Source organism: Vicugna pacos, chromosome 18 (genome assembly GCF_048564905.1).
Source record: "Vicugna pacos chromosome 18, VicPac4, whole genome shotgun sequence".
Lineage (NCBI taxonomy): Eukaryota > Metazoa > Chordata > Mammalia > Artiodactyla > Camelidae > Vicugna > Vicugna pacos.
The window spans coordinates 46,217,005-46,242,324 of NC_133004.1; the positions used below are offsets into that span (position 1 = coordinate 46,217,005).

Below are 25,320 nucleotides of genomic sequence, written 5' to 3' on the forward strand. Positions count from 1 at the left end.
CCTCTGACACTGTTGGGGGCCCAGTGCAGTGGGGGAGGGGCAGGGGCCAGCATCTCCCTGAGACACAGACAGGTCAGTGGTTTTGTGAGGTCACGTGGTCACGAGTGGCAGAGCCTGGTCTGAGCCCAAGCTTTTGGCTTCCAAATGCCACGTCTCACAAACAGACAGGAGTGGCCCTGGGGGAAGCCAGGTGCCAGTACCAACCCAGCCCAGGAAAGGACTCGTTCTTGTAGACCTTCCTTTCGTGCTCTGAGCTCACTTCTGAGCCCACAAGGATGTTGACCTCTCTCCACCTTGTAGCGTGCACCCTCCTTCCTCACCGTGGTTCCCCTTATCCAGACCAAATGCCACCCCTTCCAGGAAGTCTTCCAGGCTCTTCCTAGGCAGGAGTTTCCATCCTTCCCCAGGCCTCGTGGGCCCAGCACCACCCTGAGCTGGGTACACTTGCCCCTACTTCAAGTGCCCTGCTGGCCCGTGAGCTTCTCCGGGGCAGGGGCAGGGTCAGACCCCTTGCTGGGCTCCAGGCATGCTTGGCGCATGGCTCTGCTCACAGTAGGTGCTCAGTAAATGTGTACTTCTTCTCCATGTGTGTTTACCCTTGTCACCTCCACTGTGACCTCCTTTAAGCCAGGGCACAGTGACATACGGGTCCTGTGTCCCAGGACTGGCCCAGTTAGAGCCGCCTCTGTCCAGCCCTGGGTGTTCCGGGGAGGGTCTGAGCTGGAAGGGGCGTTCTTGGCTGCTCAGGACCCCGGGCCCTCCCCTTCTTTCTCCGCGTCCCTCCCCATGTGCTGCCTCTCCCCCCGTAACCCCTGCTTGGAGCAGGGCTCGGCAGTGACATGACGTGTCCCCCCCACACACCTGGCCTGCCTGGCCAGTTGTGCTGCCTGCCCAGGACCGGCACCTCTGCTCTCTGATCATCATTCTTTGATTCCCTGTAAACAGCCAACTTTATCTCCTTGGTGACAGGGAGCAGCAGCTGAGGAGGCCTGGCCCCACGTCTGTCCCATGGCCAGGGCTGTCATCACTGACCATGACCTTGGGCAAGGCAGGTCCCTCTCTGGGCCTCCACCCACCCTGGGCACAGCCTCGTTGTCTCCAGCCACTCATACGTCGGGTCCCCCTTGTGCTGTCCTGCTGGGACCCCAGGGTGGAGGGCGAGCAGTTGCCTAGGGCTGGCGTAGCCCAGGGCCTGGGGGGGCAGGGAGTGCAGCGTCCTCAGAAACGACCTTTAGAGGGGCTCGGTTCAGGGCGGCTGGTCAGAGCCCCGCTGGGGCACGCACCTGGTGCCGAGGCCCATCCACGGGACCTCCTGTGTATACAGAGCTCTCCTGAGTGCAGGGGCCGGAACCGGGCGGGCCAGCCTGGAGGAGGCAGACTGGTCTGTCCCAGTGCTGCGTAGCCGCGGGGCCAGGGAGTCAAAGCTGGGCCCTGGGGCGAGCTGCAAGCTTCTGTACGGTCCGAAAGGTCCCTAAGGTCAAATAGCTGCTGAGGAGGGGTGTGCAAGGAGAGGCTGCTGGCCCCCAGCCGCTTCCAGCCCCACCCACCGCTCCCTCCCCCTAGGGCCCCTGCTGGTCAGGCTGGAGGCTGGCTCTTTCTTAGTGACCCACCAGGTCCTGAGAACCCCTGAGCATCTCTGCCTCTGGGCTGCATCGCAGCCTCGTGCCTGCCTTCCTGGGTCTCTGTCAGGAACGGGTTTGCCCTGGGTGGAGGGAGCAGGCTAGGTGGGAAGCGACCACACAAGACTTGATGCGTCGGTGAGAGGGAGGGGCCGGGCGACGCCCCTTCCCTGTGTGGCTCCACCCCCCCCCCGAAGGTGGCTCTGCAGGACCCAGGACTGGGGGTGGGTGCAGGGCCCCCACTCTGCTGGCACAAGCCGCAGAAATAGCATCTCTCCCCGAAAGCCTTGCTCGCTCCTGAGGGCAGACGAGAGGGCACCTGAGGCCTTGGCGGGAAGCCCCTGGGGAGCCAGCCGCCAAGAGGGACTTCCTATGGGCTGGGGGTCGGAGTCCAGTCTTCCTGGGAGATTTTGGACCACCTGGCACCATTCCTACATGAGTGTTTGAGCTCTCAAACCGCTCAGTCTGAATGCGGGGCCACACCAGGACAGCTGGGGGATGGGCACGATGCTTGTAGGGTCGAGAGGCCGGCTCGGGGGCCCAGCATCCCCAGGGGCCTGCGGCTTCGGGGTCTCAGGGCACTTTCCCCATAGGTGGCCGTCCAGCCCTCTCACGTTCACCCCACCACTCACATTCAAACCCCCACCATGCACACCCACCTGTCAGCTCTGCACCCACTCACACACACTCGCTTCCCAGGTCTGCGCACAGACCCCAGTCACACACGCACGCACACACCTCACCCCCAGCTCCTTCTGGCCCATGGGCCCCTGTGCACCCCCCACCCGAGGTCACCTGGGGTCACTCCTGTTCTCAGTGGTGACCCACCGGTAATCCCAGCCCCACCCCTAAACCAGACGTAAGAGGAACCGCAAATCCTTCCTGAAGTCCCAGAGTGGAAACCCGGCGCAGACAAGCATTGGGATGGTTTTTCCTTTGCAGTTTTTCTTTTTAGTAGACAGTCTTTTTTTTTTCTTTCTCGTTTTACAGCAAACATTGCAAATATAGAAATATTTTTCTATACAATAGGACGACGACAGTGTACAGTGGGGGCGGGGCTGGCACACACCCTCCCAGCCCACGCCCCGCCCGGCCACCCCCAGCCGTCCGCAGGCACAGCCCTCCCCCACCCCGAGTCCCGCGGGGCTCCAGGAAGGGTCCCAGAGGCCCCCTGGGCCACCTCCATCCACTCTGTCCCTCTTCAGTGGCCTCTGGAGGTGGCAACAAAGAGACGGACTGAACAGAGTCCACAGAAAGCCACGGACAGAGATCATGCGAGGAGCCACGTGGCCACAGTAGCCACGTCCCCGTCTAGTGTTTTATATCTTTTTAAGAGAACTTTACTTTTTTTTTTAAAAACGGAGGAAAATTGAGAGAGAGGAAAAGAAAAAAGGCAGAGAAGAATCAAAGATAAAAGACAATGAAAAAAATCCCCTCCCCCACCCCACCCCTAAGACACAGTTTTCCGAAGTCGCGTGTGTGCGCGCGCACAGTGTGTGTGTGGACAGGCCGCTCACACCGGTGAGAGTGTCTCAGGGCAGTTGCCCGCGCCCGGCCACGGGTCACGTCCCGTCCTTACCATCGGTGCCCCCTCCCCGCCTTCTCTGCAAGCCCTGGGCTAGTGTGTGTGTGTGTGGGTGGGCGTGGGTGTGTCTGTGTGTGCGTGTGCGTGTGTGTGTTGGGTTTCTGTGAGAGTCTCTGGGCTACAGACAGTGGGTCTTGTCCTTTTTGGTCCAGCGGCAGCTCAGGTTCCGGGGGGGATGTGGGCGCCGCGCGGGCTCAGGCCTTGTGCTGGGCCGGTGCGCCCTGCGTCCCGGGTTTCGGGGAGGGCGCGGGCTCAGGACTTGTGCTGCGCCGACACGCCCTTCCAGTAGTCCAGGATGTCGTGCAGATCCTCATCTTTGGCGAACTGGACCTTCTTGCGCAGGGCGTGGCCGGCCGCCATGAACTCCTCGTCGTCCTTGTGCCGCCGGCGGCTCAGTCTGAAGCGCCCCCAGATGCTCTGGGAGGCCCTGCAGGTGTACTCGGGGCTGGAGGAGTAGCTCAGGTGGTGGTACTGCGGGGACAGCTGCGAGTAGGCCAGGTCGCGGGGCCGAGGCCGGGTCAGCGGCTCCAGGATGGATGCCTTGCGGCCGCCCAGGCTCTCGTGGGGTGGGGGCGCGGGGGGCGTGGGCGGCTCGGCGGGGTGCGAGCCGGGGTACGAGTGCCGGTGCTCGCCGTACTGGCGGCTCTTCTCGGCCTCAGCCCGCAGCACAGCGGCCGCGGGCGTCACAGTGAGGATGGCGTCAGCCGCGGGTGAGCTCTTCTCAATGTACTTGGCCTCGGCTGCCGCCGCTGCCGCCACCGCCTTATGCGGCCCGGCGGCCTCGGCACGGAAGGGCCGCGGGCTGCGCACTGAGCCACTGGACGAGGTGCTGGCGCGCGGGGGCCCGGGGGCCGCCTCCGTGCTGTGGTGCCGCTGCAGGCCGTGGCTGAAGCTGTCCTTGTAGATGGGCGACAGGAAGCCATGCGTGCCGGCCAGCGGCTCGGACAGCAGCACCAGCTGCGGGTCAGCCGCTCCCGCGGCCCCGGGCTTGCCGCCCTGGAAGGCGGCGGCCTCGGACTTGAGGGCGTCGATGCAGTTGTTGATGATCTGGTTGACCTTGTCCACCTCCTTGGCGATGGTGGAGATCTCTGCCGCTGAACCCTGGCTGTCAGGGCCGGGCCGGCCCAGCTCGCGGTCCCCGCGCTCGGCCTGGCCCCCCGCGCGCACCTCCATGTAGCTGGCCTTGGGCGTCTCCCCGCTCCCTGCCAGCTTGTGCTGCTCCAGCTCGCCGGGGGCTGCCGGCAGGTAGGGGATGCGGGCCACGGCCTCGGGGCCCCGGAGCGGGCCCAGCCCAGGCGCCTCCAGCTCGGGGCCGTACTTGAGCTCCAGGATGGTCTTCTTGAGGCTGCCGGCCGCGGCCGCCGCAGCCGCCTTCTTGTGCTTCTCCCCCTGGCGCCTCCGCCGGCGCAGGCAGTAGTAGACGGCGCCGAGCACCAGCACCATGCCGAAGAGGCAGCCCAGGACGGTCATGATGTAGTGGGTGGCCGTGGGCGGGCTGGGCCCCGGGCCCGGCGGGCCGGGCGGCTTGGGCAGGCAGATGGTGAGGCAGGTGTGGTTGTGGTGCAGCCCAGAGCTGCTGGACACCACGCAGTAGGTGTAGTTGGTGAGCGCGTACAGGTTGAGCAGGTGGATGTCCTCCTGGGCCTTGGTCAGCTTGGACACGGTGGACGACTTGCTGTTGTTGAAGTGCTCCAGCGTGTACATGCGGTTGAACGGGCTGGGCAGCTGGACCGTGATGGTGGCCGAGTTCTGCGTCAGCTGCTTGACCTTGATGAGCGGGCGGGCCTCAGCCTGTGTGGCGAGCGTGGGCAGGGCCACCAGCGGCGTGGTGCCATCGCCGGAGAAGCACTCGTCGTCGGCGCAGGGGGCCTCGCTGGGCTCGGAGGGCGGCGGAGGGGGCGGCGGCGGGGAGCGGCCCGGCGCCAGGCGGGTCTCGGCTGTGTAGGAGCCGTCGGTGCACACAGACTGCAGCTTGCTGAGGACGCTGCGCTGGCCGTGGCGGCCCTGGCCCAGCAGGAAGTAGCCCGAGTAGAGGGGCGGCGACTCGCACTGCATGCGGTCGTAGGCCTGCGTGGCGTTGGCAAAGGCCGCCAGCCAGCGCAGGAAGCCCAGGAGCTCACAGGAGCAGTAGAAGGGGTTGCTGTACAGCTCGCACACGGACAGCTTGGCCAGGCCGGCGAAGGTGGCGCCATGCAGCCGCTGGATGCGGTTCATGGACAGGTCGAGGTTGACGATGTTGGGGCACTCCCAGAGGGCGCCGGGCGTCACCACCTCGATGAGGTTGGCCTGCAGGTACAGGTACTCCAGCTTGCCCAGGCCGCGCAGCGCGCCCGCCGTCAGGTTGCGCAGGCGGTTGTAGCCCAGCTGCAGCACCTGCAGGTTGAACTGGCCGGAGAAGGCGCCGTCCTCGATGTAGCCAATCTCGTTCTTGGTGAGGTTGAGGTACGTGAGGTTGCCGAAGCGGCTGAGCACGCCATGCGGCAGGCTGCGAATGCGGTTCTCGTTCAGCCGCAGGTCCACCACGCTGCTGTTGATCTGCTGCGGGACGGCCTCGTAGGGCGGCTGGTTCTGGCTGCAGATGGCCAGCCACACGAAGCCCTTGTCGCCCTCGATCAGCCAGCAGTCGCCGCGGGCCAGCCCGCCTGCATGCAGCAGGGCGGCCGCCACCACGCACACCCACAGCGCGGCCCCCCGGCACCTGGCCATCGGGGCCAGCCCCGTGGGGGACCCCGCGCGCCCCGGGTGGGCGCTGGGCGGCAGCCCCGGAAGGGACAGAAGAGAGGGCGCCTGCGCTCTCAGGAGTGCCCTGTCCCAAGCCACATGGCCGCCCGGGGCGGTGCGAGCACTGGGTGCGGGGGCGCCCCCCTCACGGCCAGCAGCCTCTCGCCGTTCACCCACGTCCGGCCGGAACCGCGGCCGCCTTCCCCATCAGCCTGGGCTTCCTGACGGCTCCAGCCGCTCCTGCTGTAAAGACAAAGGGGAGAGAGAGAGAGCGGTCAGGAGGCACTGGGCTTCCCCGGGTGCCGCAGCCAAGCAGCCCAGTGCATCGTGGAGGTGCGTTCGGGGCAGCTGCGATGAGGCAGGACACGCAGGAAGGGCTCAGTCCGTGCCCTCGGGCTTGTCTCTGACTCTCGCGGGTGGGAAGCGTAGGGTCAGCCTGAGCCCCGCTGCTGCCTCCTCTCAAAGCAGACGCAACCCCTGCTCGGCCGTATCACGGCAGCCACGGGGAATTGACCACCAGGTGCCCCATTTGTCAGTTGGGGAAACCGAGGCCCAGGGACAAGACTAAAGTTGCTTGGTGGATGAGTGACGAGGCTGCTCCGGCCGGTCACACGGGTGTGACAAATGCCCTGTTCCCTCCTGAAGACCTTGGAGGGCCTGGCCGAGGCACTGCAGCCACCTGCAGAGGGCGCTCGGAGCCCCGGCCAAAGGGTCCTCAGCTGGCCGTGGAGATCCTCCCTCGAGCTTCTCAAGTGAGGCACCAGGACAGCCAGCTCCTGGTCTGTGCCCTCCGGGCCGAGTGGCCCAGCACAGCATGGGCCAGCTTCCTTGGATGAGCCGGCTGGCTGGTCTCTGCAGTTCTCCATCTTGCTCTGGGGACCTGAAGGGTGTCCGGAAGGAGAGAGGGCACCCCCGCCTCCTCCGCAGGCTCCAGCAAGGACACTTCTGCAGCCCCGGGACCCGGCAGCGACAAGAACACGCCGCTCGCTGCTCATACGTCCCCACCAGACCCTGAGCTGCTCCAGGGCAGCAGGCATCCACGGGGCAGCACTGGGGGATGGAGCCGGGTGCGTGCTGGGTGTTGTGGCTGGAGGTCGCTGCGGGTTTTCCCTCCCCTGGCCCACGCCCCCCCCGACCGAGGGACTCACCCCTCTGCCCTCGTATTTCTTCCACAGGACAGATGAGTAAGTGTGTGTTTGCTTGTTACTGTTTGGATTTACAGCCGCCCCTGTAACCGCTCTGTGGCCTGGCAGGCGGCCAGCTGAGTGTATTTCACTGATACTGACGTTTGCACCTAGTCTGCACTGAGGCGGTTTAAATTGGGAGGAAAAAATAATGATGTGCAATGGATCCCCCCACCTCCGCCTCAGTTTTGATCTGGTTCCTGGGGGAGTCTCTGATTCAAGGACAGGGGAGAGATCAGAAGAGGTCTGGGTGAGCCTTGGCGGATCACATCAAGGGCGTGGCCCCAGGTTGCTGTGTGACATCCCGCAATGCACTGGGCCTCTCTGGGCCCAACCGGTATGTCTCCAGGGGCAGGTCAGGCTTTGCTTAGGTCTCCCTCCCCTAAGGAGGGAGCCTACAGGGAGAAGCTGGGGTCCCTGCTGGTCCATCCTGTGATCCCACGGGGAGTAGCACTGCTGGCCTGTGCGCCCCTCCCTCCCCACCGTGTACCTGCCCCATCCGCCCAGGATGCCAGACACCCTGCTCCCAGGAGGTCGAGAGCAGGCCGACCAGTGGGGGCAGCTGGGCAGGCCCGTCGCCATTCATCTGACTGCAGGTGCCTCTGAGGCAGAGTTTGGGGGACAGCGGTGGGGGCACCATCAGAGTCTGGCTCCTGCCTCCAGGCCTCTGGACTGGGGGGAGGGGAGCAGCAGGACCATCGAGGAAGTGTGGCGCCTCGGCAAGGCTGATGGTAATCACCTTTAATCTCTTGCTCAAAATAACCCAAAGTCAAGTTAAGGAGGATTACAGGGCCTAAAGAGCCCTTATCACAGGCGAGCGCGGGCAGTGGGGGGGACAGGCCCGGAGCGCCCAGCCTCGCTCCCTGCCCCACTCCCAGGGCACCTGGGCACCAGGCGGCCGCTGCTGGGTCGGCTAAGGGTGGCTGCAGGGCTGCGTGTGCATGGGGGCGCCAGCTTGGTCTGTGTACCTGCGTGCCTTCGGATTAGCTCCACCCAGGCACGGAGGGTGTGCAGGCTGGGCCGGCCCCAGCCTCTTCCCCTCCCCGTCCTGACTGGTGCCACCACGTACCCCCAACCCCCCGCCCCGTGCGAGAGTTTGGGAGCCTGTGCCCTGGCACCCTGTGGGTACCTCTGGGCTGGCCTGGTGCCAGGCCCAGGGGGACAGAGCCCTACCCACTTACCTGGCCACTTTGCTGTCCCCCTGCCGGTGTGGCCACCACCCTCAGAAACAGTCACCTCTGCCCCTCACGATCTCAGCCTTGCTGGGACCCCCAAGCTCCTGTCCCACATGCCACATTACACAGGGGACCCTGTCTAAGTGCACATAGGCGTCAGCCTGCCCTCCCGGTGGGGACGGCGCCTGTGGCAGGTCCAGCAGATGCCTCCTCCGTCCAGCTGCAGGGCCTGGGCTCCCTGAGCCCCCTCGGGGCCACTGTGTCGGCCCTGACCCCCCCCCACAGTGTGGGGGCTGGAAGCCCCCTGAGGTCTGGGAGCCCCATTGAAACCACTGCCCAGGGAACTGGCAGATGCACCCCAGAAAGGTTCTGAATGGACACCAGGGACAGCCCTTTTCTCGTGGGCTCACAAGTCACTGGGTCACTTAGGAACCCCGTCCCACGGCTCACCCCTCCCGTGTTCGTACACTCTGCCCCTTGTATACCACGCGCCGCTCACTAAGCGGCTGTTTCCAGGATTCCTGCAGTGCAGGTGCGGGGACGGCGGGGTACAGGGACCTGCCCCCCAAGACCCAGGATCCTGTCACGGGGGAGGCACAGGCCCTGGGTCCCTGCCCGCACCTGCCCCCGCCAGCCTCCGGCCCCACGCTTCACCTGTGTCCCCGCGGCCTCCCTCCCACTCCCCCACCCGCACGCAGTGCCCGCAGACTCTGTGATGGTGCAGGCGGCGTTCACACGTGCGCCATCCAGCGGGCAGCCGCTGGGCTCGTGCGGCTACTGGGCACTTGCTGGTGGCTGCTGCATCAGACACAGTTCTAGAACCTTCCGCAGAGACAACTTGACCTGAACACCTGAGGCCATGCCTCTCTCCCTGCCTCTTACGCAGATTTCCTCAAGACAACTGCCCACAGGTCCATCTCCACCCCCAGCCCCTCCAGGGCACCCCCCACGCCCTGCGCTGGATCCATCAAGGTCACCGGTGACCTCTGTCTCACCAGCGCCAAAGGGCACAGTCCTATTTTTATCCCTTGCAGCCCCTCGGCAGCACGTGGCCCAGGTAACTGGCCGCTCCTTCCAGAACCACTTTCTGCTCCGGGTCTCTGAGCCACCGCCTCTCCTCCACTGGCTGCTGGCCCCTCTCCCGCACCCTGACCTCTGACGGTCCCTGTGGCTCCGTCCTCAGCCTGCCTCACATGGGTAGGTTGCTCCCTGCCCGTGGCTTTAATGCTCTCTCCGTGCGACTGGCCTATCCCACCAACCTGGACCTCAGACTCACAGACGCAGTTGCTTCCTCTCCAAGTCCCTCCGCTTTTCCCGCCTCACCCTCCACCACGTGCCTCAAACCCAAAATCAGTGTGTGACCTCGACTCCCTCTCGCGGCCCCAACACCAGTCCTCCAGCAGCAGTGCCAGCGCCACCTCCAGACGCATCTGCCATCTGCACTTCCCACCACTCCCGCCGTGGCCACCCTGGTCCAAGCCACCTCCATCCCGCGCTGCGAAGAAGCCCGTGGCTCCCACCTCATCTCCCGGGACCATCCCCCCTCCCCCCCCCCGCAGCCAGAGGGACCTTGGAGAGCCGTCACAGGAGCCCACCGTCCCCACCCAGAGCCCCGATGGCAGCCGCTCTCCCGCACGGGGACCTGCCAGCCCCCCAGCCTCACCTCTCCTCACCCCGAGGCCCTCAGCCCCTGCCCCTCCTCCTCCTGGCTGCCAGGCCCCACCCTGCCGTGCCCTCTCCTGGAAGCTCTTCCTTTCTGCTGTCTGATCAGAAGAGGCCTGCCCTTTCCTCTCACCCAAATCCTGGAGATTCAGACTACACGGGGCACCAGCTGGGGCTCGTCTGCAAAACAGGGGTAAAAACGCCAGCTGGTGGTTTCTCACAAACGTGTCTCCTTTTGTGTGTGTCAGGCCAGTGGGAGTGGTCACCGCCGTCCGGAGGGCCACAGTTGCCCCAGCCACCCCTGCTCTGCAAATCCCCACCCACCAATGGAGCAGAGATGTGTGTCTGTCTGACATCCTCACTCCGCACAACACCCACCTGAACACCCAGGGGCTCTGCTCCCCCAGTGCCCCCGACCTGGATGGACAGAGCCCCAAGCACGCGGCCCTGGTGGCCTTGCTGGACACCAGGCTGCACTGGGGTCTCTGCCCAGATTCCCCATGACAGCCCCTTGAGGTGACATGACGATGACCTCACTCCTTAGAGGGAGAACCACAGCCTGGGGCCCACCGGGCCACGTCACCAGGAGGACCTGGATGTGACCCCGGGCTCTGACAGTGAGTTCCTGTCACCGAGGGGAGACAACCTGTCTCCCCATCTTTCATATGGGGTTATTTCCCACCTGGCAGGTTGGACTTGGCCTGGTCACCGCTTGCCACACCTCTGCCCTCCGTCAGCAGAACAGCTCAGGGTCTCAGGTCACAGCTGGCGAGGCAGGGGCTCCCCCAGACGCAGGGCTGCCTGAAGTGGCCGGGTCCATGTGTGCAAGCGTGCCGGTGTTTGCCCCATGTGTATACAAGTGCGCACACCTGGGGGTCTAGCAGTGCCCGGGTGTCAGGGGGTTACTGGAAGTAGTGTGGCCTAAGGCCACTGAAGACCTGGGGGAGGGGAGGGAGGCTGTCCCTGGCCGTCGGCACCACAGCAGTCGTGCCTAGCAGGTCACTTGCGGAGCCATCCGCCTTTAAACCTTGCCAGCGCCCTACACAGCGAGGGACAGGGACACCACGGCCTCCGGGCGCCAGGTGAGAAGCCCGGGGCCCCGCAAGCGAAAGTGCCTGTCAAGCACCGAGTCGAGCCAGGTGGGGCGAGCCCGCCGGAGCCATTCAGCTGGCGTCTCAGCAAGCACCTGCCGGGAGGGGTGGGCACACGGAGGCCCAGCTGCCCTGGCAGCATCTGGCCCTGCCCAGGCCTGCAGGGAGAGGTAGGCGCTCACTGGGCCTCCGTGTGGTGGGTCCTAGCAGACGGGTAGGAGTTCATGAGGCAAAGAAGCTGGGCGCCAGATGTCCTAGAGACAGGTGTGTGCAGCAGTGTGGCGGCAGGAGGCCCTGCCCTCCAGGGAGCGCGGGCATCCTGCACGTGGGCGGTGGTACCAGGGTGATGCCCCGGCGGGAGGCGGGGCCAGCGCGAAAGGGCCCCGAGCGCCAGGGCAGGAGCCTGGTCTCTGTGGCCCCTCCCGAGGGGCCCAGCACTGGGGCAGGGTACGAGCCCCAGCCAGAGGAGACGCCCAAGCCCTGGGGCTTCCCCAGTCCCCCTCCAGGCCTCAGCATCCCCGCCTGCCACCTTCAGCGGGGGACCAGGTGCCCCCGAAGGGCCCATGACATCTCCTGACTGCGTGCACGCACGCACGCATGCCCGCTGCAGGGAACACACGCCCCTGTCGCCGAGGGGACGACGGGGCTGGCACCCCAGCAGCGCTGCAGCCTGCGTCGCCACTAATGAAGTCAAGAAATATGGTGGTTCCAGGCTTTTAAACTTCCTATGGCTGGATCTGCATAATCCCCGCGGCCGTGCTGGGATGGAGCACATCTGCCTAAAAATACTGTGCCTCCCCCGGTCGCCCGGCCCAGACGAGAGGCCAGGGCTGGGCTGGGGCCAGGCTGAGGCCGGGCTGTGGATTTTGCTGACGGGGAGAACTTTCCACCTCCAGAGGGAGGCATGCCAAGGGCTGGGCACCCGGGGGAGGCAGGGACGTGGGGGAAGTTACAGATGGTAACGCCTCACCTCTCCAGCGCTCTGCCGATAGACCACGTTTACGAACGTTCGCCTGCCTCTGCAGCCCACTCTGCCGCAGAGCCTGCGGCCTGCCGGGCACGTGAGGGCAGCCTGCCCGCCTGAAAGGGGCCCAGAGCCACCTCGGCCTGTAGAGCCCTGGGCCAGGGTGTGAGCGTTGGCTCCACCACGCTCTGGCTGTGTGGCCTTGGGCAAGTCACACCTCTCTGTTTCCACCTCCGTCAAATGGAGATGGATCGGCATGGTAGCGCCCCCGACAGGGTTACAGCGAGGCCGACATGACTAGGTCGTGGAGGCTTCCAGCGGGCTCCGTGGTGCTCTGTCAACCTTCATCTCCTCCCCTGCAGCCCCCTGGCCTCGTGGACAGGGGAGGGATTCCGGGCGGTGTGGGTGGAACAAGCAGGCCGGCTGGACATCCTCACGAGTTCTACTTCAGCAAGCCGCCCTCCCAGGTGCACACACAGGAGGACCAGTGGGGGCTGCCCCGGGCTCCCCCCCCACCGAGAACCTGGCCCCCTTCCCGCTCCCTCCCTACGTGTCCAAGGAGGCTGGCGCGGGCGCCTGCTGCAGGCGGTCCAGCAGTGCTGACTCAGCAGGGCTGGACGCTCAGGACTTGGCCACAGGGTTGGGTCCATTGGGGCCCAGGACGGTGCCGAGGGCCTGACACACCTGCCAGGTGACCTTGGGTGGCCCACAGGGTCCCGCTGAGCCTTGGGGGCCCTCACCCTGCCCGTCCAGAGGCTGCACAAACACAGGCGACCTCTTGTTTCCCCCAGGATTCTCATGGACCTGTGCCTACTGCGTACTGATCTTCTCCCAGGCCCAAGGAGGCAAGTTCAGTTAGATGGATGAGAAAACAGAGAGGGAAAGCCCTTTGCTCGGCCGGAAAGTCACACTTCTCCCCAAGTGAGGTCAGTGGAACACAGCCGCCTCCACCCCTGCCTGTTAAAAACGCAGGTTCGTGCCCCGCCCGAGTCCCCGAGTCCCCAAGCCTGGAGCCCACACGGGGCTGTGCGCAGTGGCCCCGGCTCCCCCAAAGTCCTGGCCCCAGAAGGTGGACTGGGGCACCCCATCCAGCAGATGCTGCAGGGAGGACTGGATGGACGGGGGCTGGAGTCCTGCCTGCCCTGGGATGTCGCGAGGCCGCTCCCCCCACCTCCAGGCCCACAGCGCCAGGCTGCTCCAGAGTTAATTAGGGACCCAAACGTTTAATGGTCTGTTACGTTTCCACTGGGCATCTTTTTAAATTAAAAAACATGACGTATGGCATCGCTGGAGGGAGAAATCACTTTGGGACGGTTTCCGGCGCAGGCGGGGGTGCGGGGAGGAGGGAGGCCGGCTGGCCTCCAGGGATGACGGAGGACACCCGACCCTCTCCAGGAGCCCTGGTCCACCGCCTGCGTGAGCACGTCACCGAAGCCAGGTGGGGGCCTGGGTGTCCAAAGGATGCCTGGCACTGTTCCCCATCATGCCCCCGTAACCCTGGCAGCCGGGAAGTTCCCTCTTTAGTCTGACCTGAACCTCTGCAGTTGCTCTGAGGGACAGCCGGGTTGAGACGACTCTCCCCAGCAGAATCCTGAAGTCCAAGAGCCCTTCCTGATCACCCCGGGCTCGGGGACTCTGTCTCCTCCCTGAGCGCTGATCCCAGCCCGAGGGGAGGGCAGGACCCCGACACAGGATGACAGAGGACACGGAGGCACAGCAGCCTTGTCCCGCACGCCACCACCCGGGCCACCCGCACGACGCAGGGACTGCTCCCCACCCGCTCACCCGGCCGGGCCTCTGCGCGCGCGGGTCCCCGCCCCACGTCGCCGCTGCTGTAATTATTTAATCAAAGCGTATTTCCTGGGCCACCATTAATTGTACTAAAGATCTTGGGCACAGTTTTCGAGTGGAGGTTATAAATTAGCAATTAGCCCCCAAACGCAAAATTAATGAGGGAAATAAAACATGAAGCAAAGTCGGTCTAAGAAGCACAACATAGCAGTCAGGGCCGGTCTGCAGCTCCCGGGGCTGGCCGTGCTGCGGGCTGGGTCTTGGTGAGAGGGCAGCTCAGAGAAAAGGCAGAGGCCAGCCCAGCACGGCGCCCCCAGCAGTGGGGTGCTTCCACGTGGGAACTGGGAGTCGTCACCTCACCCAGGGGTCCAGCAAAACGCTGCCCAGCCATGCCTCCAGGGGACTCTCGTGCGGCTACGCGTCTGGAATATTTGTGGTCCCTGCGACCGCAGTTGGAACCGTCAGGTCCCGAGAGGCCCCGTCCTTCCGGGAGGCTCCTCTCCACCCCCCGCCCCTCCTGCGCCAGGCAGCCCCCACGACACCTGTCAGAGGCTGCTGCCTCCGGCACCCGTGCTCCAGGATCCACGAGCCTCCAGGGTCCGTCTGAACGTCGGGAACAGAACTGCCCGCTGCGTGGCCTCATCCCACACCCTCTCCTGCAGCTTGCTGACGGCCCAGCCCAGGCTGGAGTGTGCTTTTCACAGGGAACAGCTGGTCAAGCCTGCCCCCTCCTCCCCGGCAACCCCACACAGCTCCCCAGTCCCCCTGAGGAGCCCATGTCCCCAGGGGGCCAGCCAGGCGCTGCTGATGGGCCCTGCCTGTCCCTCACATCCCTGTAAGGTGACAACCTGCATTTCTCACGCCTTCTCTAAGATGCTGTTTCCTCCATCTGACTCGCTCACCCCTCCACCACCCAGCCGTGCTCCTGCCACGTGTCCTCTGCTCAGCTTGGGGCTGGGGTCTCCCCTTGGGGATCCCAAAGCTGCCCAAGCTGCCCACCGTGACCCCTCCGGCAAAGGCCAGGCTCCCTGGCTGATCCGAGGCTGAAGCCAGCAGGGCTGAGCAGGAAACGCATGCTGACTGGGTTTGTGAAAACACTCAACCCACAGTCACCTAGAGAGGAGGCCAGCGGTGAGTCGCGGTGCTCCCGGGCCGGCAGTCCACGCTGCCCCTGTCACACAGCGAGTACCGAGGCGTCTGCTTTCACTTGCAGATGCTTCCCATCTGGGTGGTACATTATTCCACGGTCACCCACTAAGGAGGCCTCTGTGTGGGGACTGTTCTGTTCCTTTGAGGACTCCTTCCCTCTCCTGTGACAGCAGTCAGCATCGTTCAAGTCTCTGTCTCCCTGCAAGAGGCCTCGGTGTCTATGAAGAACCGCAGCCTTCGCACACTCTTCTGATGAACTTTCAGAGCAGCTCTACCTAGCTCTTCAGAACAGGCCACCGAGGTGCCGACGGGGCTGCTTGGAGCCTACGGGTGAATTTGGGAAGAACCTCAGGTTTGTCATGCTCCGCCCAGCGTGGCCTATCTCCCTCCTCTTGCTTCCCTTGACGTCTCTCACGAAACTTCAGAGTTCTTCTTAATGATCCTCATTTTTTCTCGTAACCTCATCCCTGGGAATTCCACGGAGGCTTTTTGGTCAATACTGTGAGTGGGGACCGTTTATTTCATTACGTTTTCCAACCCGTTGTTGCTGGTACGGATGAAAATTACCGATCTGTGCACATTTGTGTTCTGTCCAGGCCAGTACCTTCACCGCGTTCTCGTATTAAGTTCTTTTTTCAGTTGGTTCTCTTGGGTTTCTAAGGTCTCAAATCATATTGTCTGCAAATAATTACAGTTCTGTCTTGTATCCCATTTAATTCTGTTTCATGTCTTATTGCTGCGTCCAGCGATCGCTCTGGACAACGATAAAGGACACTTTTTTTTTTTAATAGAAGTTCATGAATTGAAATCATTAAAGCCTTCATCATTTAGAACGACACCAGCGGCTGAACTGAGACACAGACTGTTTACTGCGATAAGAAAGTATCTTTCTGGTTCTATTTTTAGCAGTTACTTTAGAATCCGAAACTGGCCTTGGATTTTATCATATGCCTTTTGTCATTTATTAACAGAGCGTTATGGCTGACCTGCTGATACCGTGCATTGTATTAATAGGTTTCTCTAATATTAAGCCATCTTTGAATTCTTCCCATAAACCCCACATAATCGTGGCAGATCTCTCTCTAACATTCCGCGGAACTGAACCTGCCCGTCTTAGTGAGGATTTTTGCTGCTGCTGTTACTGAGGAATTCTGACCCAGTATTCCGAGGCGAGATCCCTGTGGGGTTTCATTTCCTGGACCGTCTTCACAGTTCGGGGCGCTTCTCACTCCCACCCCGAGTGAGTTCCTCCAGATGGCGGCTAACAGCTCAGGCAAGGAATGCTTCTGATTTTATGAGCCTCCATGGGAGAAGTGCCCGGGACAGGCGTGTAGACCAGCCCCGTGAACCACTCTGTGAAGTGCATGGCCGTTTTATCAAGTGAAATGTCACCCCCATTTGTCTTCTGTGCAGTCCAGATTTACACGCGTCGGGGGCGGCTCTGGGCAGAGTCAGCAGCAGAGAAATCCCCGGCGGGGGAGCTCACAACAGGCATCTTACTCGGGGAATCCTGCAGTGGCTCCCAGGGGGACAGGGCGATTAGGGACGGGCTGGCGGGGAGGGGGGTGGGGGCTGCCCGGGGCCTCGGAGGGAGACCCCAGCCTTCTCCGGTGAGGTCAGGATTGTGAGACCACCCTCACGGGGCCTTCTAATGTACATTCTGAGTCGCCCGTGCGTGGACACAAGGACGTCGCCTTAGGCGCAGACCCTCTCAGGACGTCCGCTCTAGCGGACGGGAAACCTTCCTTCACACGGGAGGTGAGGCCGCAGCTGCTACAGCAGGTGGTTCTCCCAAAAAGTGATTGCAGCTTCCCCTCCCATCTCGTCTGCAACAGGACCTGGCCCCCCCTCCACGACGAGGGGGTCTGTCTCTGCACCCCTTGAAGCCGGGGGGCCCGAACCCACGCTGACCAATAGCGCTGATGGAAGTAAACCGTGTCCGTCGTGGGCACAGCCCTCAGCCAGCCCAGCAGGCCCACTTGCTGTCTCTTGGAAGCAGTCGCCACCCAAAACAGCAACTTCCGGACACCATGTGCTGGAGAAGCTTGGGGCGCGGGGGGTCGGGGGTGGGGGACGGGGTCTGGAGGGCGAGAGCCTGCTGGAAAGGACAGCTGACGCCACATGGAGCGGAGGTGAACTGCCCAGCTGGGCCTGTGCCCAGTTCTGCTCCCAGAGCCAGGGGCTCCTTCACACCCCTGAGGCTGGGGTAGCTTGTTACGCAGCAGCGGATAACCGACCCAGGGCTGAGCACCAGTGAGAGAGCAGGAGGGTGAGCCCTGTGCCCCAAACCTCACTCCCAATCTCAGAGGGAGCCCAAGAACTCGGGGCAGGACCTGAGTGCTGCTGGGAGTCCAGAGAGGGGGTCTGGTTCTGGGAGTCAGGGAAGACCGGTCAGTGCCCGCCTGACTAAGAGAGCCCAGAGGGCTGCGTGGGACCCCTGCCCTGCTGCTCACCGGGTGGGCTATTTTGTGGAGCTTTCTTCTTTGAGAGTCAGTTTACTTTCCTGACAAATGGGACCACTGACACTCATGAGAAAGAAGCATGATGGGGCTTGTGGGCAGGCTGGGCTGGGCTGGACCCAGACGGAGGGCTGCCTGCAGCCGCCCCTCTGCTCACCCTGCCAGCTCTGTAAACCCTCATCTCTGCGTCTATAAAAAAGTCCATCTAATAACACAGCAAACATTAATTATAACTGAAAGGCCAAGAATGGGATGGGTCTGGAAGAGGCTGCTCTCCTGCTAGTCACCGAGACGCCCTGGGAAGCGGGGGCCAGGGCCTCCCCCATTCCCACTCCTGCTTGGTGCTCTGAGGTGAGTCTGACCCCAGCTGGGGGCCGGGGGGGGTGGAAAGTGGAGGCCAGGGTGCCTGGGATCTGGGTCTGGCCCTGCCTCTCACCAGTTCCATGGCCCAAGGGAGGGTGTGCAAAGGGGTGGGGCTTCCTGACGGTCAAGAGTGAGGAGGACGCAGCCTGGACCCTGGGCCCTCAGCCCCCTCACCTCCATCCCCTCAAATGGGGTGGAGAGAAGACACATCTCAAGTCCAAGGGGTTAAGAGTGAAGATTGGGAACGCAGCCGGAGCCTCCAGCCAAGCGTGGTCAGGGAAGGCACCGGGTCAGCGAGCTCGAAGAGCAGATGAACAGAAGCCCCCGGCAGCCCAGGACTCTCCCAAGGAGGCCCTTGGGCACGGCTGGAGGTCTCAAGGAGAGTCAAAGGAAGGTTCAGCCCCAGCTACCTGGCCCGAAGCCTAAGGAGATCCCCCCGCCAGAATAAAAGGCCTTGTCTCCATCATCTCCAGCTTCCCCAGGTAGGAGGACCAAGGCCACACACTTCGGTGACTCAGATGATGGGGAGACCTTGGCTAGAGACTCACCCCCTCCATCTCAGCCCTGAAGCCTGGGCAGAGACCTCTTCCCACAGTCACTCACTCATTCCCTCAGTATTTCATGCACTCAGGGCATGGAACCGCAGCAGATGGCTGAGCAAGAAAGGGGCTGTGTGATGCACGTGTCACTGTTAACAGAATTGCTGCTCACATCGGCTCCAAAGGACCAAGGGAGTGAAATGCAGGTGAGTGAACAGGGGGCTGGGGGCCCCGGGTGGGTCAGAGGCATCTCCCAGAGCCCCATCTCAGGGCCGCAGGCAGGGTGGCTTCTGGTGGGAGGGCCACAAGGCTGGAGGGGTCAGGCAACGCAGGTGGGGACCCGGGGGCCAGCATTTTAGGGCCTGAGACCTGCTTGGGGGGTGTGAGTGAGTGCGTGCCTGTGCACAACCAGGGGTACACATGCGGCCGTGTATGTGTGTGTCACTGTGTGTGACCGTGTGTGAGTCCCCAGACTTCAACCCCTCGGCTGCAGTTCTGCCACCTGCCCACCCATCCTGCATACCCACACACATAAGCATCACACAGAAGTGTCTGCTCCCCATCCCCTCGCGGGCAGGAGGCGACAGCCGGAGCAGCTGGAGGACGTACAGCCTTCGCTGTAACTGGCAAGGCTGGAACTGTCCCAGGTGGGGTGTGAGGACACGCTCCCCTCCTGACTCTCCTCCTCGCTGGGCTGGGGGGCTGCCCTGTGGTGGCTCCCCCCACCTCCTCCTCCCACTGTCTGCCAGGCGTCTGACTCCCCTCCTGGCTTGCAGGCCACACACCTGTCACCGGCTCACCTCTGCCAGCGTGGGGTCCCCAGGGTGGCTGCAGGCAGGATCTCAGGCCAGGCAGCCTCCCTCTGAGACGTGATGTCACGACCCCAGGCGGCTGTGCGGTTACCGCCCTATTCCCTAGCTCACTCTCCCGCTGAATGTGGCACCAGCCCTGCTACCGCCGGGCACTGGGGTGCCAGGGGCAGCTGCCCCGCAGGCCCTAATCCTGGAGGACAGTCTGACATTTGTCGGGGCTGGGCCTCCAGCAAGGTGGGCGGAGTGATGGCGGGTGCGGAGGGAGACAGACGGCGTCACTCAAAGGACCGGGGTGCCCCCAGGGTGCCTGGGTGGCCTGCAGCTCCGTCTGCACCCAGTTCTCATGGTGAGCTGCAGTTTGGACGAACTCTGGGAGCCTGCAGGAAGGGGACAGACGCTGGAGTTCGAGGCCCGAATCCAGGCATTCCCTCCAGCTGCAGCAACGGCTCGGATCCACCTCAGTGAATTGCACAGCAAACACGTGCCAGGAAGGGGTCAGCGGAGGAGCGTGGCTCCACCTCACTCACAGGGAAAGAAAGAGGCAAGAGCAGGTTCCACAGGTAACTCAGGCTGACTTAACAGAGGTAGGTCAGGCAGAATGGAGGAGGTGGTGACCGGCTCTGCCCAGCGCGCTCAGCCCACACCCCCAGAGGCTCTGCTTCCAGACCTCGGGGTAACGACGCCTCACGCTCACAGCGCCTGCTGCGTGCCAGACACTCTTCCCACAGCTGCACGTCCAGCAGCGTGCTGTGAGTCTAACCCTGTCCCGCGCAGTCGGCGCTGCCATCATCCGTTCTACAGCAGAGGCCCAGCGACAGCAATTAGCCTGTTCGCGCCTCCACAGCCACTCGGTGCTGGGCGCCCCAGACCCGAGGCTGTGAAACACGCCAAGCGGTATCGCGCCGGCTCCGACCAACAGAGTGTGAGTGGGAAAGGGCGGGAGAGATACCATCACAAACCTTAGCAGAGGGCTTCCCTTGGTGGGGGGGCAGGAGGAGTCCTGCACCGCGTGACGCGCTCAGCACCCCTGCCTGCACGCTCAGAATCGCGCAGGACGGTAAGCTGTATGTTACACGTACTTTACCACAGTAAAAATTTTAGAAAGAAAAAGGCAGGCGATACGGTCGGGGAGGGGTGCTCCAGAAGCTTCGGCGGGGGTCAGGGGGAACTTGAGTGGCCCCTCCGTCGCCCCCAGGGCCTCCCCACCCCAGGCACTGATGGGACAGCTTTTCGCCGGAGGAGAATGCTCAGGCATTCATGGCATCGTTCTTCATACCTTGGGCTGTGCTGCATATTTTATAATTAGTGAAACATTTATTGGAGATTTCTTAAATATTTGAGATGTCTTCAATATTTTATAATAAATTTTAAAATGTTTTGAAAAGGAATCGACCAGTGTGAGACTGAGCTCCCTGTCACCAGAGGTGTGCAAGGAGAGGCAGCTGTCAGAGAGGGGTGCACGGGGTTGGGGTGGACCGAAGCAGTGTTCCGTCCTGAACCAGGAAAACCACCAGAATCACTCGTGAGCTTTAAAAACACCCCCCTCCACCCGCCACCCAGCCCTGGTCCTGACTCCGCAGGCCTCCAGGGCGGGGTGTCTGTGTTTGTTTCACGGGCCCGCTGCCTAGAGGGGGCGCTGCTCGGTCTGACCAGGCCCAGGCTGCTGGGGCTGCTGACCAGCACCACCAGTCCCGGGGCTGCGCAGAAGGCTGTCGGTGTCACAACCACGGAAAACAGGATGAAACACACCAGCCGTGAACTTGACCCCTGGAGCACGGGTGGACACGCTGAGGGCAGGAGAGGGAGGGAGAGGTCTCAGGATCACAGGGGAGTTGAGGCCGGAAGGTGGGCTGGAGCCCAGCCCTCACGCTTCCCCTCCAGGACCTCCGTGTGTCATGGGCTCACAACTCCAGGTCGACAGAGCCACAGTGGTGGCCGACGGTGCTGGGGGCAGCCCCCTCTCCAAGAGCCCTCGTCCACCCTGAGCCTCTCTGGCCGGGCCTGGCTTCAACCAGGCGCTGAGGAAACACTTGACGGACTGAACTTGGCAGGCTTGGCACATGCATGATGCACCCTGCAAGGGTTCGGGGCGGGGGCAGGGGGGGCGAGTGCTCATCTCACAGGCTGATGGCTCTGACACTCCAGCCTCTCCCATCCCGTCGACAAAGAGCTTAAAGCACCTACTGTGTGCCAGGTACCATGCCAGGGAGGCAGTGGCAGACAGGGGTGAACCGTCCAGCTGGTGCCCACCCTCGCTGAGCCCTCCCAGCATGCCTGAAGAATCAGGTCAGAGAACCTCCCAGCTCCGGCCTCTGCCTTCTAAGAGCTTGTACTCATAGACCCAGAGAAGGCAAAGAACTTTCCCAGGGTCACACAGCAATTGTGGCAGAACCAGAATGAGGACCTGGTGGTCCTGATCCTTCTCCAGGGGGCTCCTCTGTACCCCACCTCCCCCCACTAAGGACATGAGGGCCATGCTGTCGCCCCAGGGCTGGGGGTCCAGGAGGAGGTGGCGCGAGGTCAGAGCTATAGCTGCTTCCGTTCTGACCCCCGAGCCCCCTTCCAACAGGGCACCGAGGCAGGGGCCTGAGCGCTCTGGCTCTGCAGACGGAGCTGCCACTTGCCAGATGAGGGCCTGGGGCGAGCCGCTCCGTCTCCCTGCGTTCCTGCCTCCTCCTCAGAAAGGCAGAAGCTGCCGCTCAGGGCCAAGCAGACCAGGCAGCATCGGGCCAGCGAACGGCCACCGAGCGCTGACGCATGTTTGTGAAGTACTGTTCAACCCAGAGTGACGCGATGAAGCAGATAATCGTACGACGGCTCCCATTTTACAGACAAGGAGACCGAGGCTCTGAGCACAGGGAGCACGTGGGCGAGGGGCCCGGCTGGGGTCCGGCCCGGGCAGACGGTGCGGGCTGCCCGCTGGCCGGCTGAACGCGCGAGGTCCGAGCCTGAGCTCTCAGCGCACAGCCGTCGGTACTTCTGATGACAATGAAAGGCCGCCCACGTTACCTGTAATGGAAAGTCGTCACGCCAGTTCCGCAGAAGAGGTCCAGGTACAGAGATGGGGAGTGGGCTCGGGGGCGGAGGGGCCCAGCCCGGGAAGGGAGAGGTGGTCTCAGGGCCCACGACGCCCGGAGTAGAAAGGGCCTTCAAGGATCTCAGGACAGCAGCCACACCGGCCCCATTCCCGGCACACCATGCCAGGCAGAGGGCCATCTGGTCCCCACCGGCCCATCGGGTACGGCTGGGCGGTGAAGGTGGCCGCCCCATCCTTTCCTGGCACCCGGCCTCAGGGTGCTCTCGCTGCCCCTGGGTGGGGGCTGAAGCCGGCTGGGGTTTGGGCCTGCTGCCCCTTTTGGAGGCTGGATGGGGCTTGAGGTGAGCTGGACGGCCTCTGGAGGAACCAAAGGCAGGAGAGGAAGCCCATGGCCCACACTGGAGACTTCGCCCCCACTCCACCGCCATGCCCCCCCCCCAACAGAGGGGTGGGTGGATGTCCCGGCAAGGATGTGGGCTTCCTCGTGATGAGGAAACGGGGGTGGGAGTGGGGCTGGAAACAAGAGGCGTCCGCCTGGGGCAGCTCCAGAAGGCACAGAGCTCACCAGGGAAGATGCCGGATGCTGTCGGCGGGCCTGAGAAACGAGCCCGGGCAAGGGTGTGGGGCGGCCGGGGCCCCTGGGGCTGTGAGTGCAGGTGCCACCCGCCCCCGCCCCGGATCTGTTCCTTGCTTGTCCCCCTCCCCCACAACTTGAGACCCTGCTGTGTCTGGTTTTCAGGACGACGGCACAGATCTGCCAACGGCTCCCGGAAGCAGCTCCTCCCGGACAGACTGCATGAACAGCCGTCTAAACGCAGCTCCTCCTCCTGTGGCCGCTGGGGGACTGTGAGCCCCTCGCTCTGAGCTCCTGATTTCTCTCCTGCAGAACGGACCGCAGCTCCCACCCTGCCTGCCCACTTCAGACAGACGGCGAGCGAGGCCCCACCACGGGCCAGATGCTGGTCTAACTGGGATGCAGAGGACAGCACGACTGACGCCCTGGAACTCCCGGCCTGGAGGGGAAGACAGAGCTCCAACCAGCCCGAGTGAGGTGTGGTCATGGGAGAGCACGGTGGGGGGGGAGCTGGCGGAGGGAGGGTCGGGGGGGCTCAGCCTAGTCTGTGGGGTCCAGGTCCCAGCCAGTGTTCCCAGAGAGGTACCATTTCTGCAGACTTAAGAGAGAACTCGGCCGTGCAAAGGCAGTAGGTGAGCAAAGGGAAGACAGGGCAGGAACTGTGAGGGAGGCCAGAGGCCAGGAGAGCTGGAACCTGGAAGGAGGGGTGGGTGGGGTGACAGGAACCCAGGAGGGGCAGACCTGCAGTGAGCATTGCTCTCAGTCCCGGGGCACTAGGGAGCCACTGCAGGTTCAGTAGAGAGGAGGTAAGGTCACCCTAGCTATTGATGGAGAATGGACTGTTACAGGACAACAGCGGGTGTGCAGAGACCAGGCTGCACCAGTCACTGAAGGACACCGGACGGGGTCCTGGACTGGCTCGTGGAAGGAGAGGGAGAGATGAATGGAACCACGAAGCACAGACTGTGCCTGATGGAAATGCACACACGTGCACACGGAGACGCGGATATTCACCAGCGCTATTCGTAGCAGCCCCAACTGGACACTGCCCAGTGCCCATCAACAAGAGACCGGACCGCACACCGCGGTGCATCCAGACAACGGAACAGCCCTTAGGATGAAACAGTGCGGACGAATGTCACAAGCACGGTGTTGAGCGAACCATTTACACAAAGTTCCAGAGCGGGCGCAAGAGCATGGTTTCGAGAAGACTAGTGGTCACCGTTGTGGTGGCGACTGGAAGGGGACATGAGGAGCGCCGGGGGGGGGGGGGGCTGGTGATGCCCTGCTTCGTGACCTGGGTCCTGGGGACACGACGTGTCCAGTTCATGAAAGTTCACCGAGCTAAACACACTGGCGATAGATCACTTCTCTGTGTGCGTGTCACGCTCCAGTAAGAGATTGGAGAGGGAGAGAGGAGGTACTTAGGAGGTCAAATCAATGTCACTTGGTGACTTATTTGACAATGGGGGACAGAAAGACGTGAACATTGATCGACCAAGCGGTGGGTTGCTTCCGCCCTCAGCTGAGGTGGGGAACAGCAGGGAGCGGGGAGTTACGGCGAGTCAGTGCAGTCAGAGCCATGCCGAGCTTGGGGCGCCTGCGACAGAGGACAAGGGGAGACGCCCCAAGGCCTGCGCTGGGCAGAGAGGACCAGGCAGGAGGTAGGCAGCAGACGGTCCAGGCACTGCCTGCACAATGCGGCTGACACCGGGCAGGGAAAGGGCGCGGCATGAGGTGGAAGCGTGGTCAGGGACCTCAGGAGGACCGACACTTAGGGGCACCTGAGAAGGAAGACCTTCCAGAGGGAGGAGGAGCCCAGATGCCAAGAGCAGAGGAGAGGCTGTTTCAAGACAGAAGGCGTGGTTCAGGGCACTGAATACCATGTACGTGGGGACCCTCTGCAGGAACGGGGAGCAGTAATTACTAGGGTCCCAATTTTGTAGATGAGTTAGGGTCAGGATGTGCCCCAGAGGTCTCCTCGGGCCCGGGCTTGGGGGAGGGAGCCACCTCTGAGCATGGGCATCTTCACGTATGGGTGTGTCCAGACTGGACCCTGGAGCACGAGAGGGGTCCCTAGGGGGGTGCGGGCTGCCTGTCGGCAGGGAGGGTGGCAGCATTCAGCGCCGTGCCTCTGCAGGCAGTCAGGACCCCGGACAGCGCCAGGCCCTCAGAGGCCACAATGTGGGCGGGGAATCTCCCCACCTCTGAGACACACCACCCTCAGCATCACCGAAACCCAGGCTGAGAGGCTGGCGTTCTGGGACGAGAAATGAGGATGAGGCCGAGACCTGCATCATTAACTTCGATGAGTCTGGGGCCCTCAGAGCTTTGCGGCTAGGCATGACCTCTGACCCTGCTCCAGCAATGGGATGTGCGTGGAGTTGAAGGGCACCCTGCTGAATCGCCCCCTTCAAGGGAATGGGCATGCAGGCACCTTGCCCAGTTGGGATGAAGATGTGTCGCTGGGAACCGGAGCAGCCACTTTGGTCCCAGACACAGACAGTGACACAGCTGCCCTACCAGCCCGGGGCCACGACCTCTGTCTCATTTACACGGCCAGATCTTTGGGGGAGTTTAGCCGCTTACTAACAC

The 25,320-nt window shown here is 63.1% G+C and overlaps 1 protein-coding gene across 2 annotated transcripts in view; it reads right to left on the bottom strand.

Moving 5' to 3' along the window:
• Positions 1–3,081: 3,081 nt before the first annotated feature.
• ELFN1 (extracellular leucine rich repeat and fibronectin type III domain containing 1) overlaps positions 3,082–25,320 on the bottom strand; it is a 62,174-nt gene continuing 39,935 nt past the window's right edge. For both annotated transcript variants that reach the window (XM_072943452.1, XM_072943451.1), the window contains one exon: positions 3,082–6,168. In XM_072943452.1, coding sequence (XP_072799553.1) covers positions 3,457–5,910 — 2,454 coding nt within the window. In that variant the 5' untranslated portion in view covers positions 5,911–6,168 and the 3' untranslated portion in view covers positions 3,082–3,456. The remainder of the gene's footprint in view (positions 6,169–25,320) is intronic.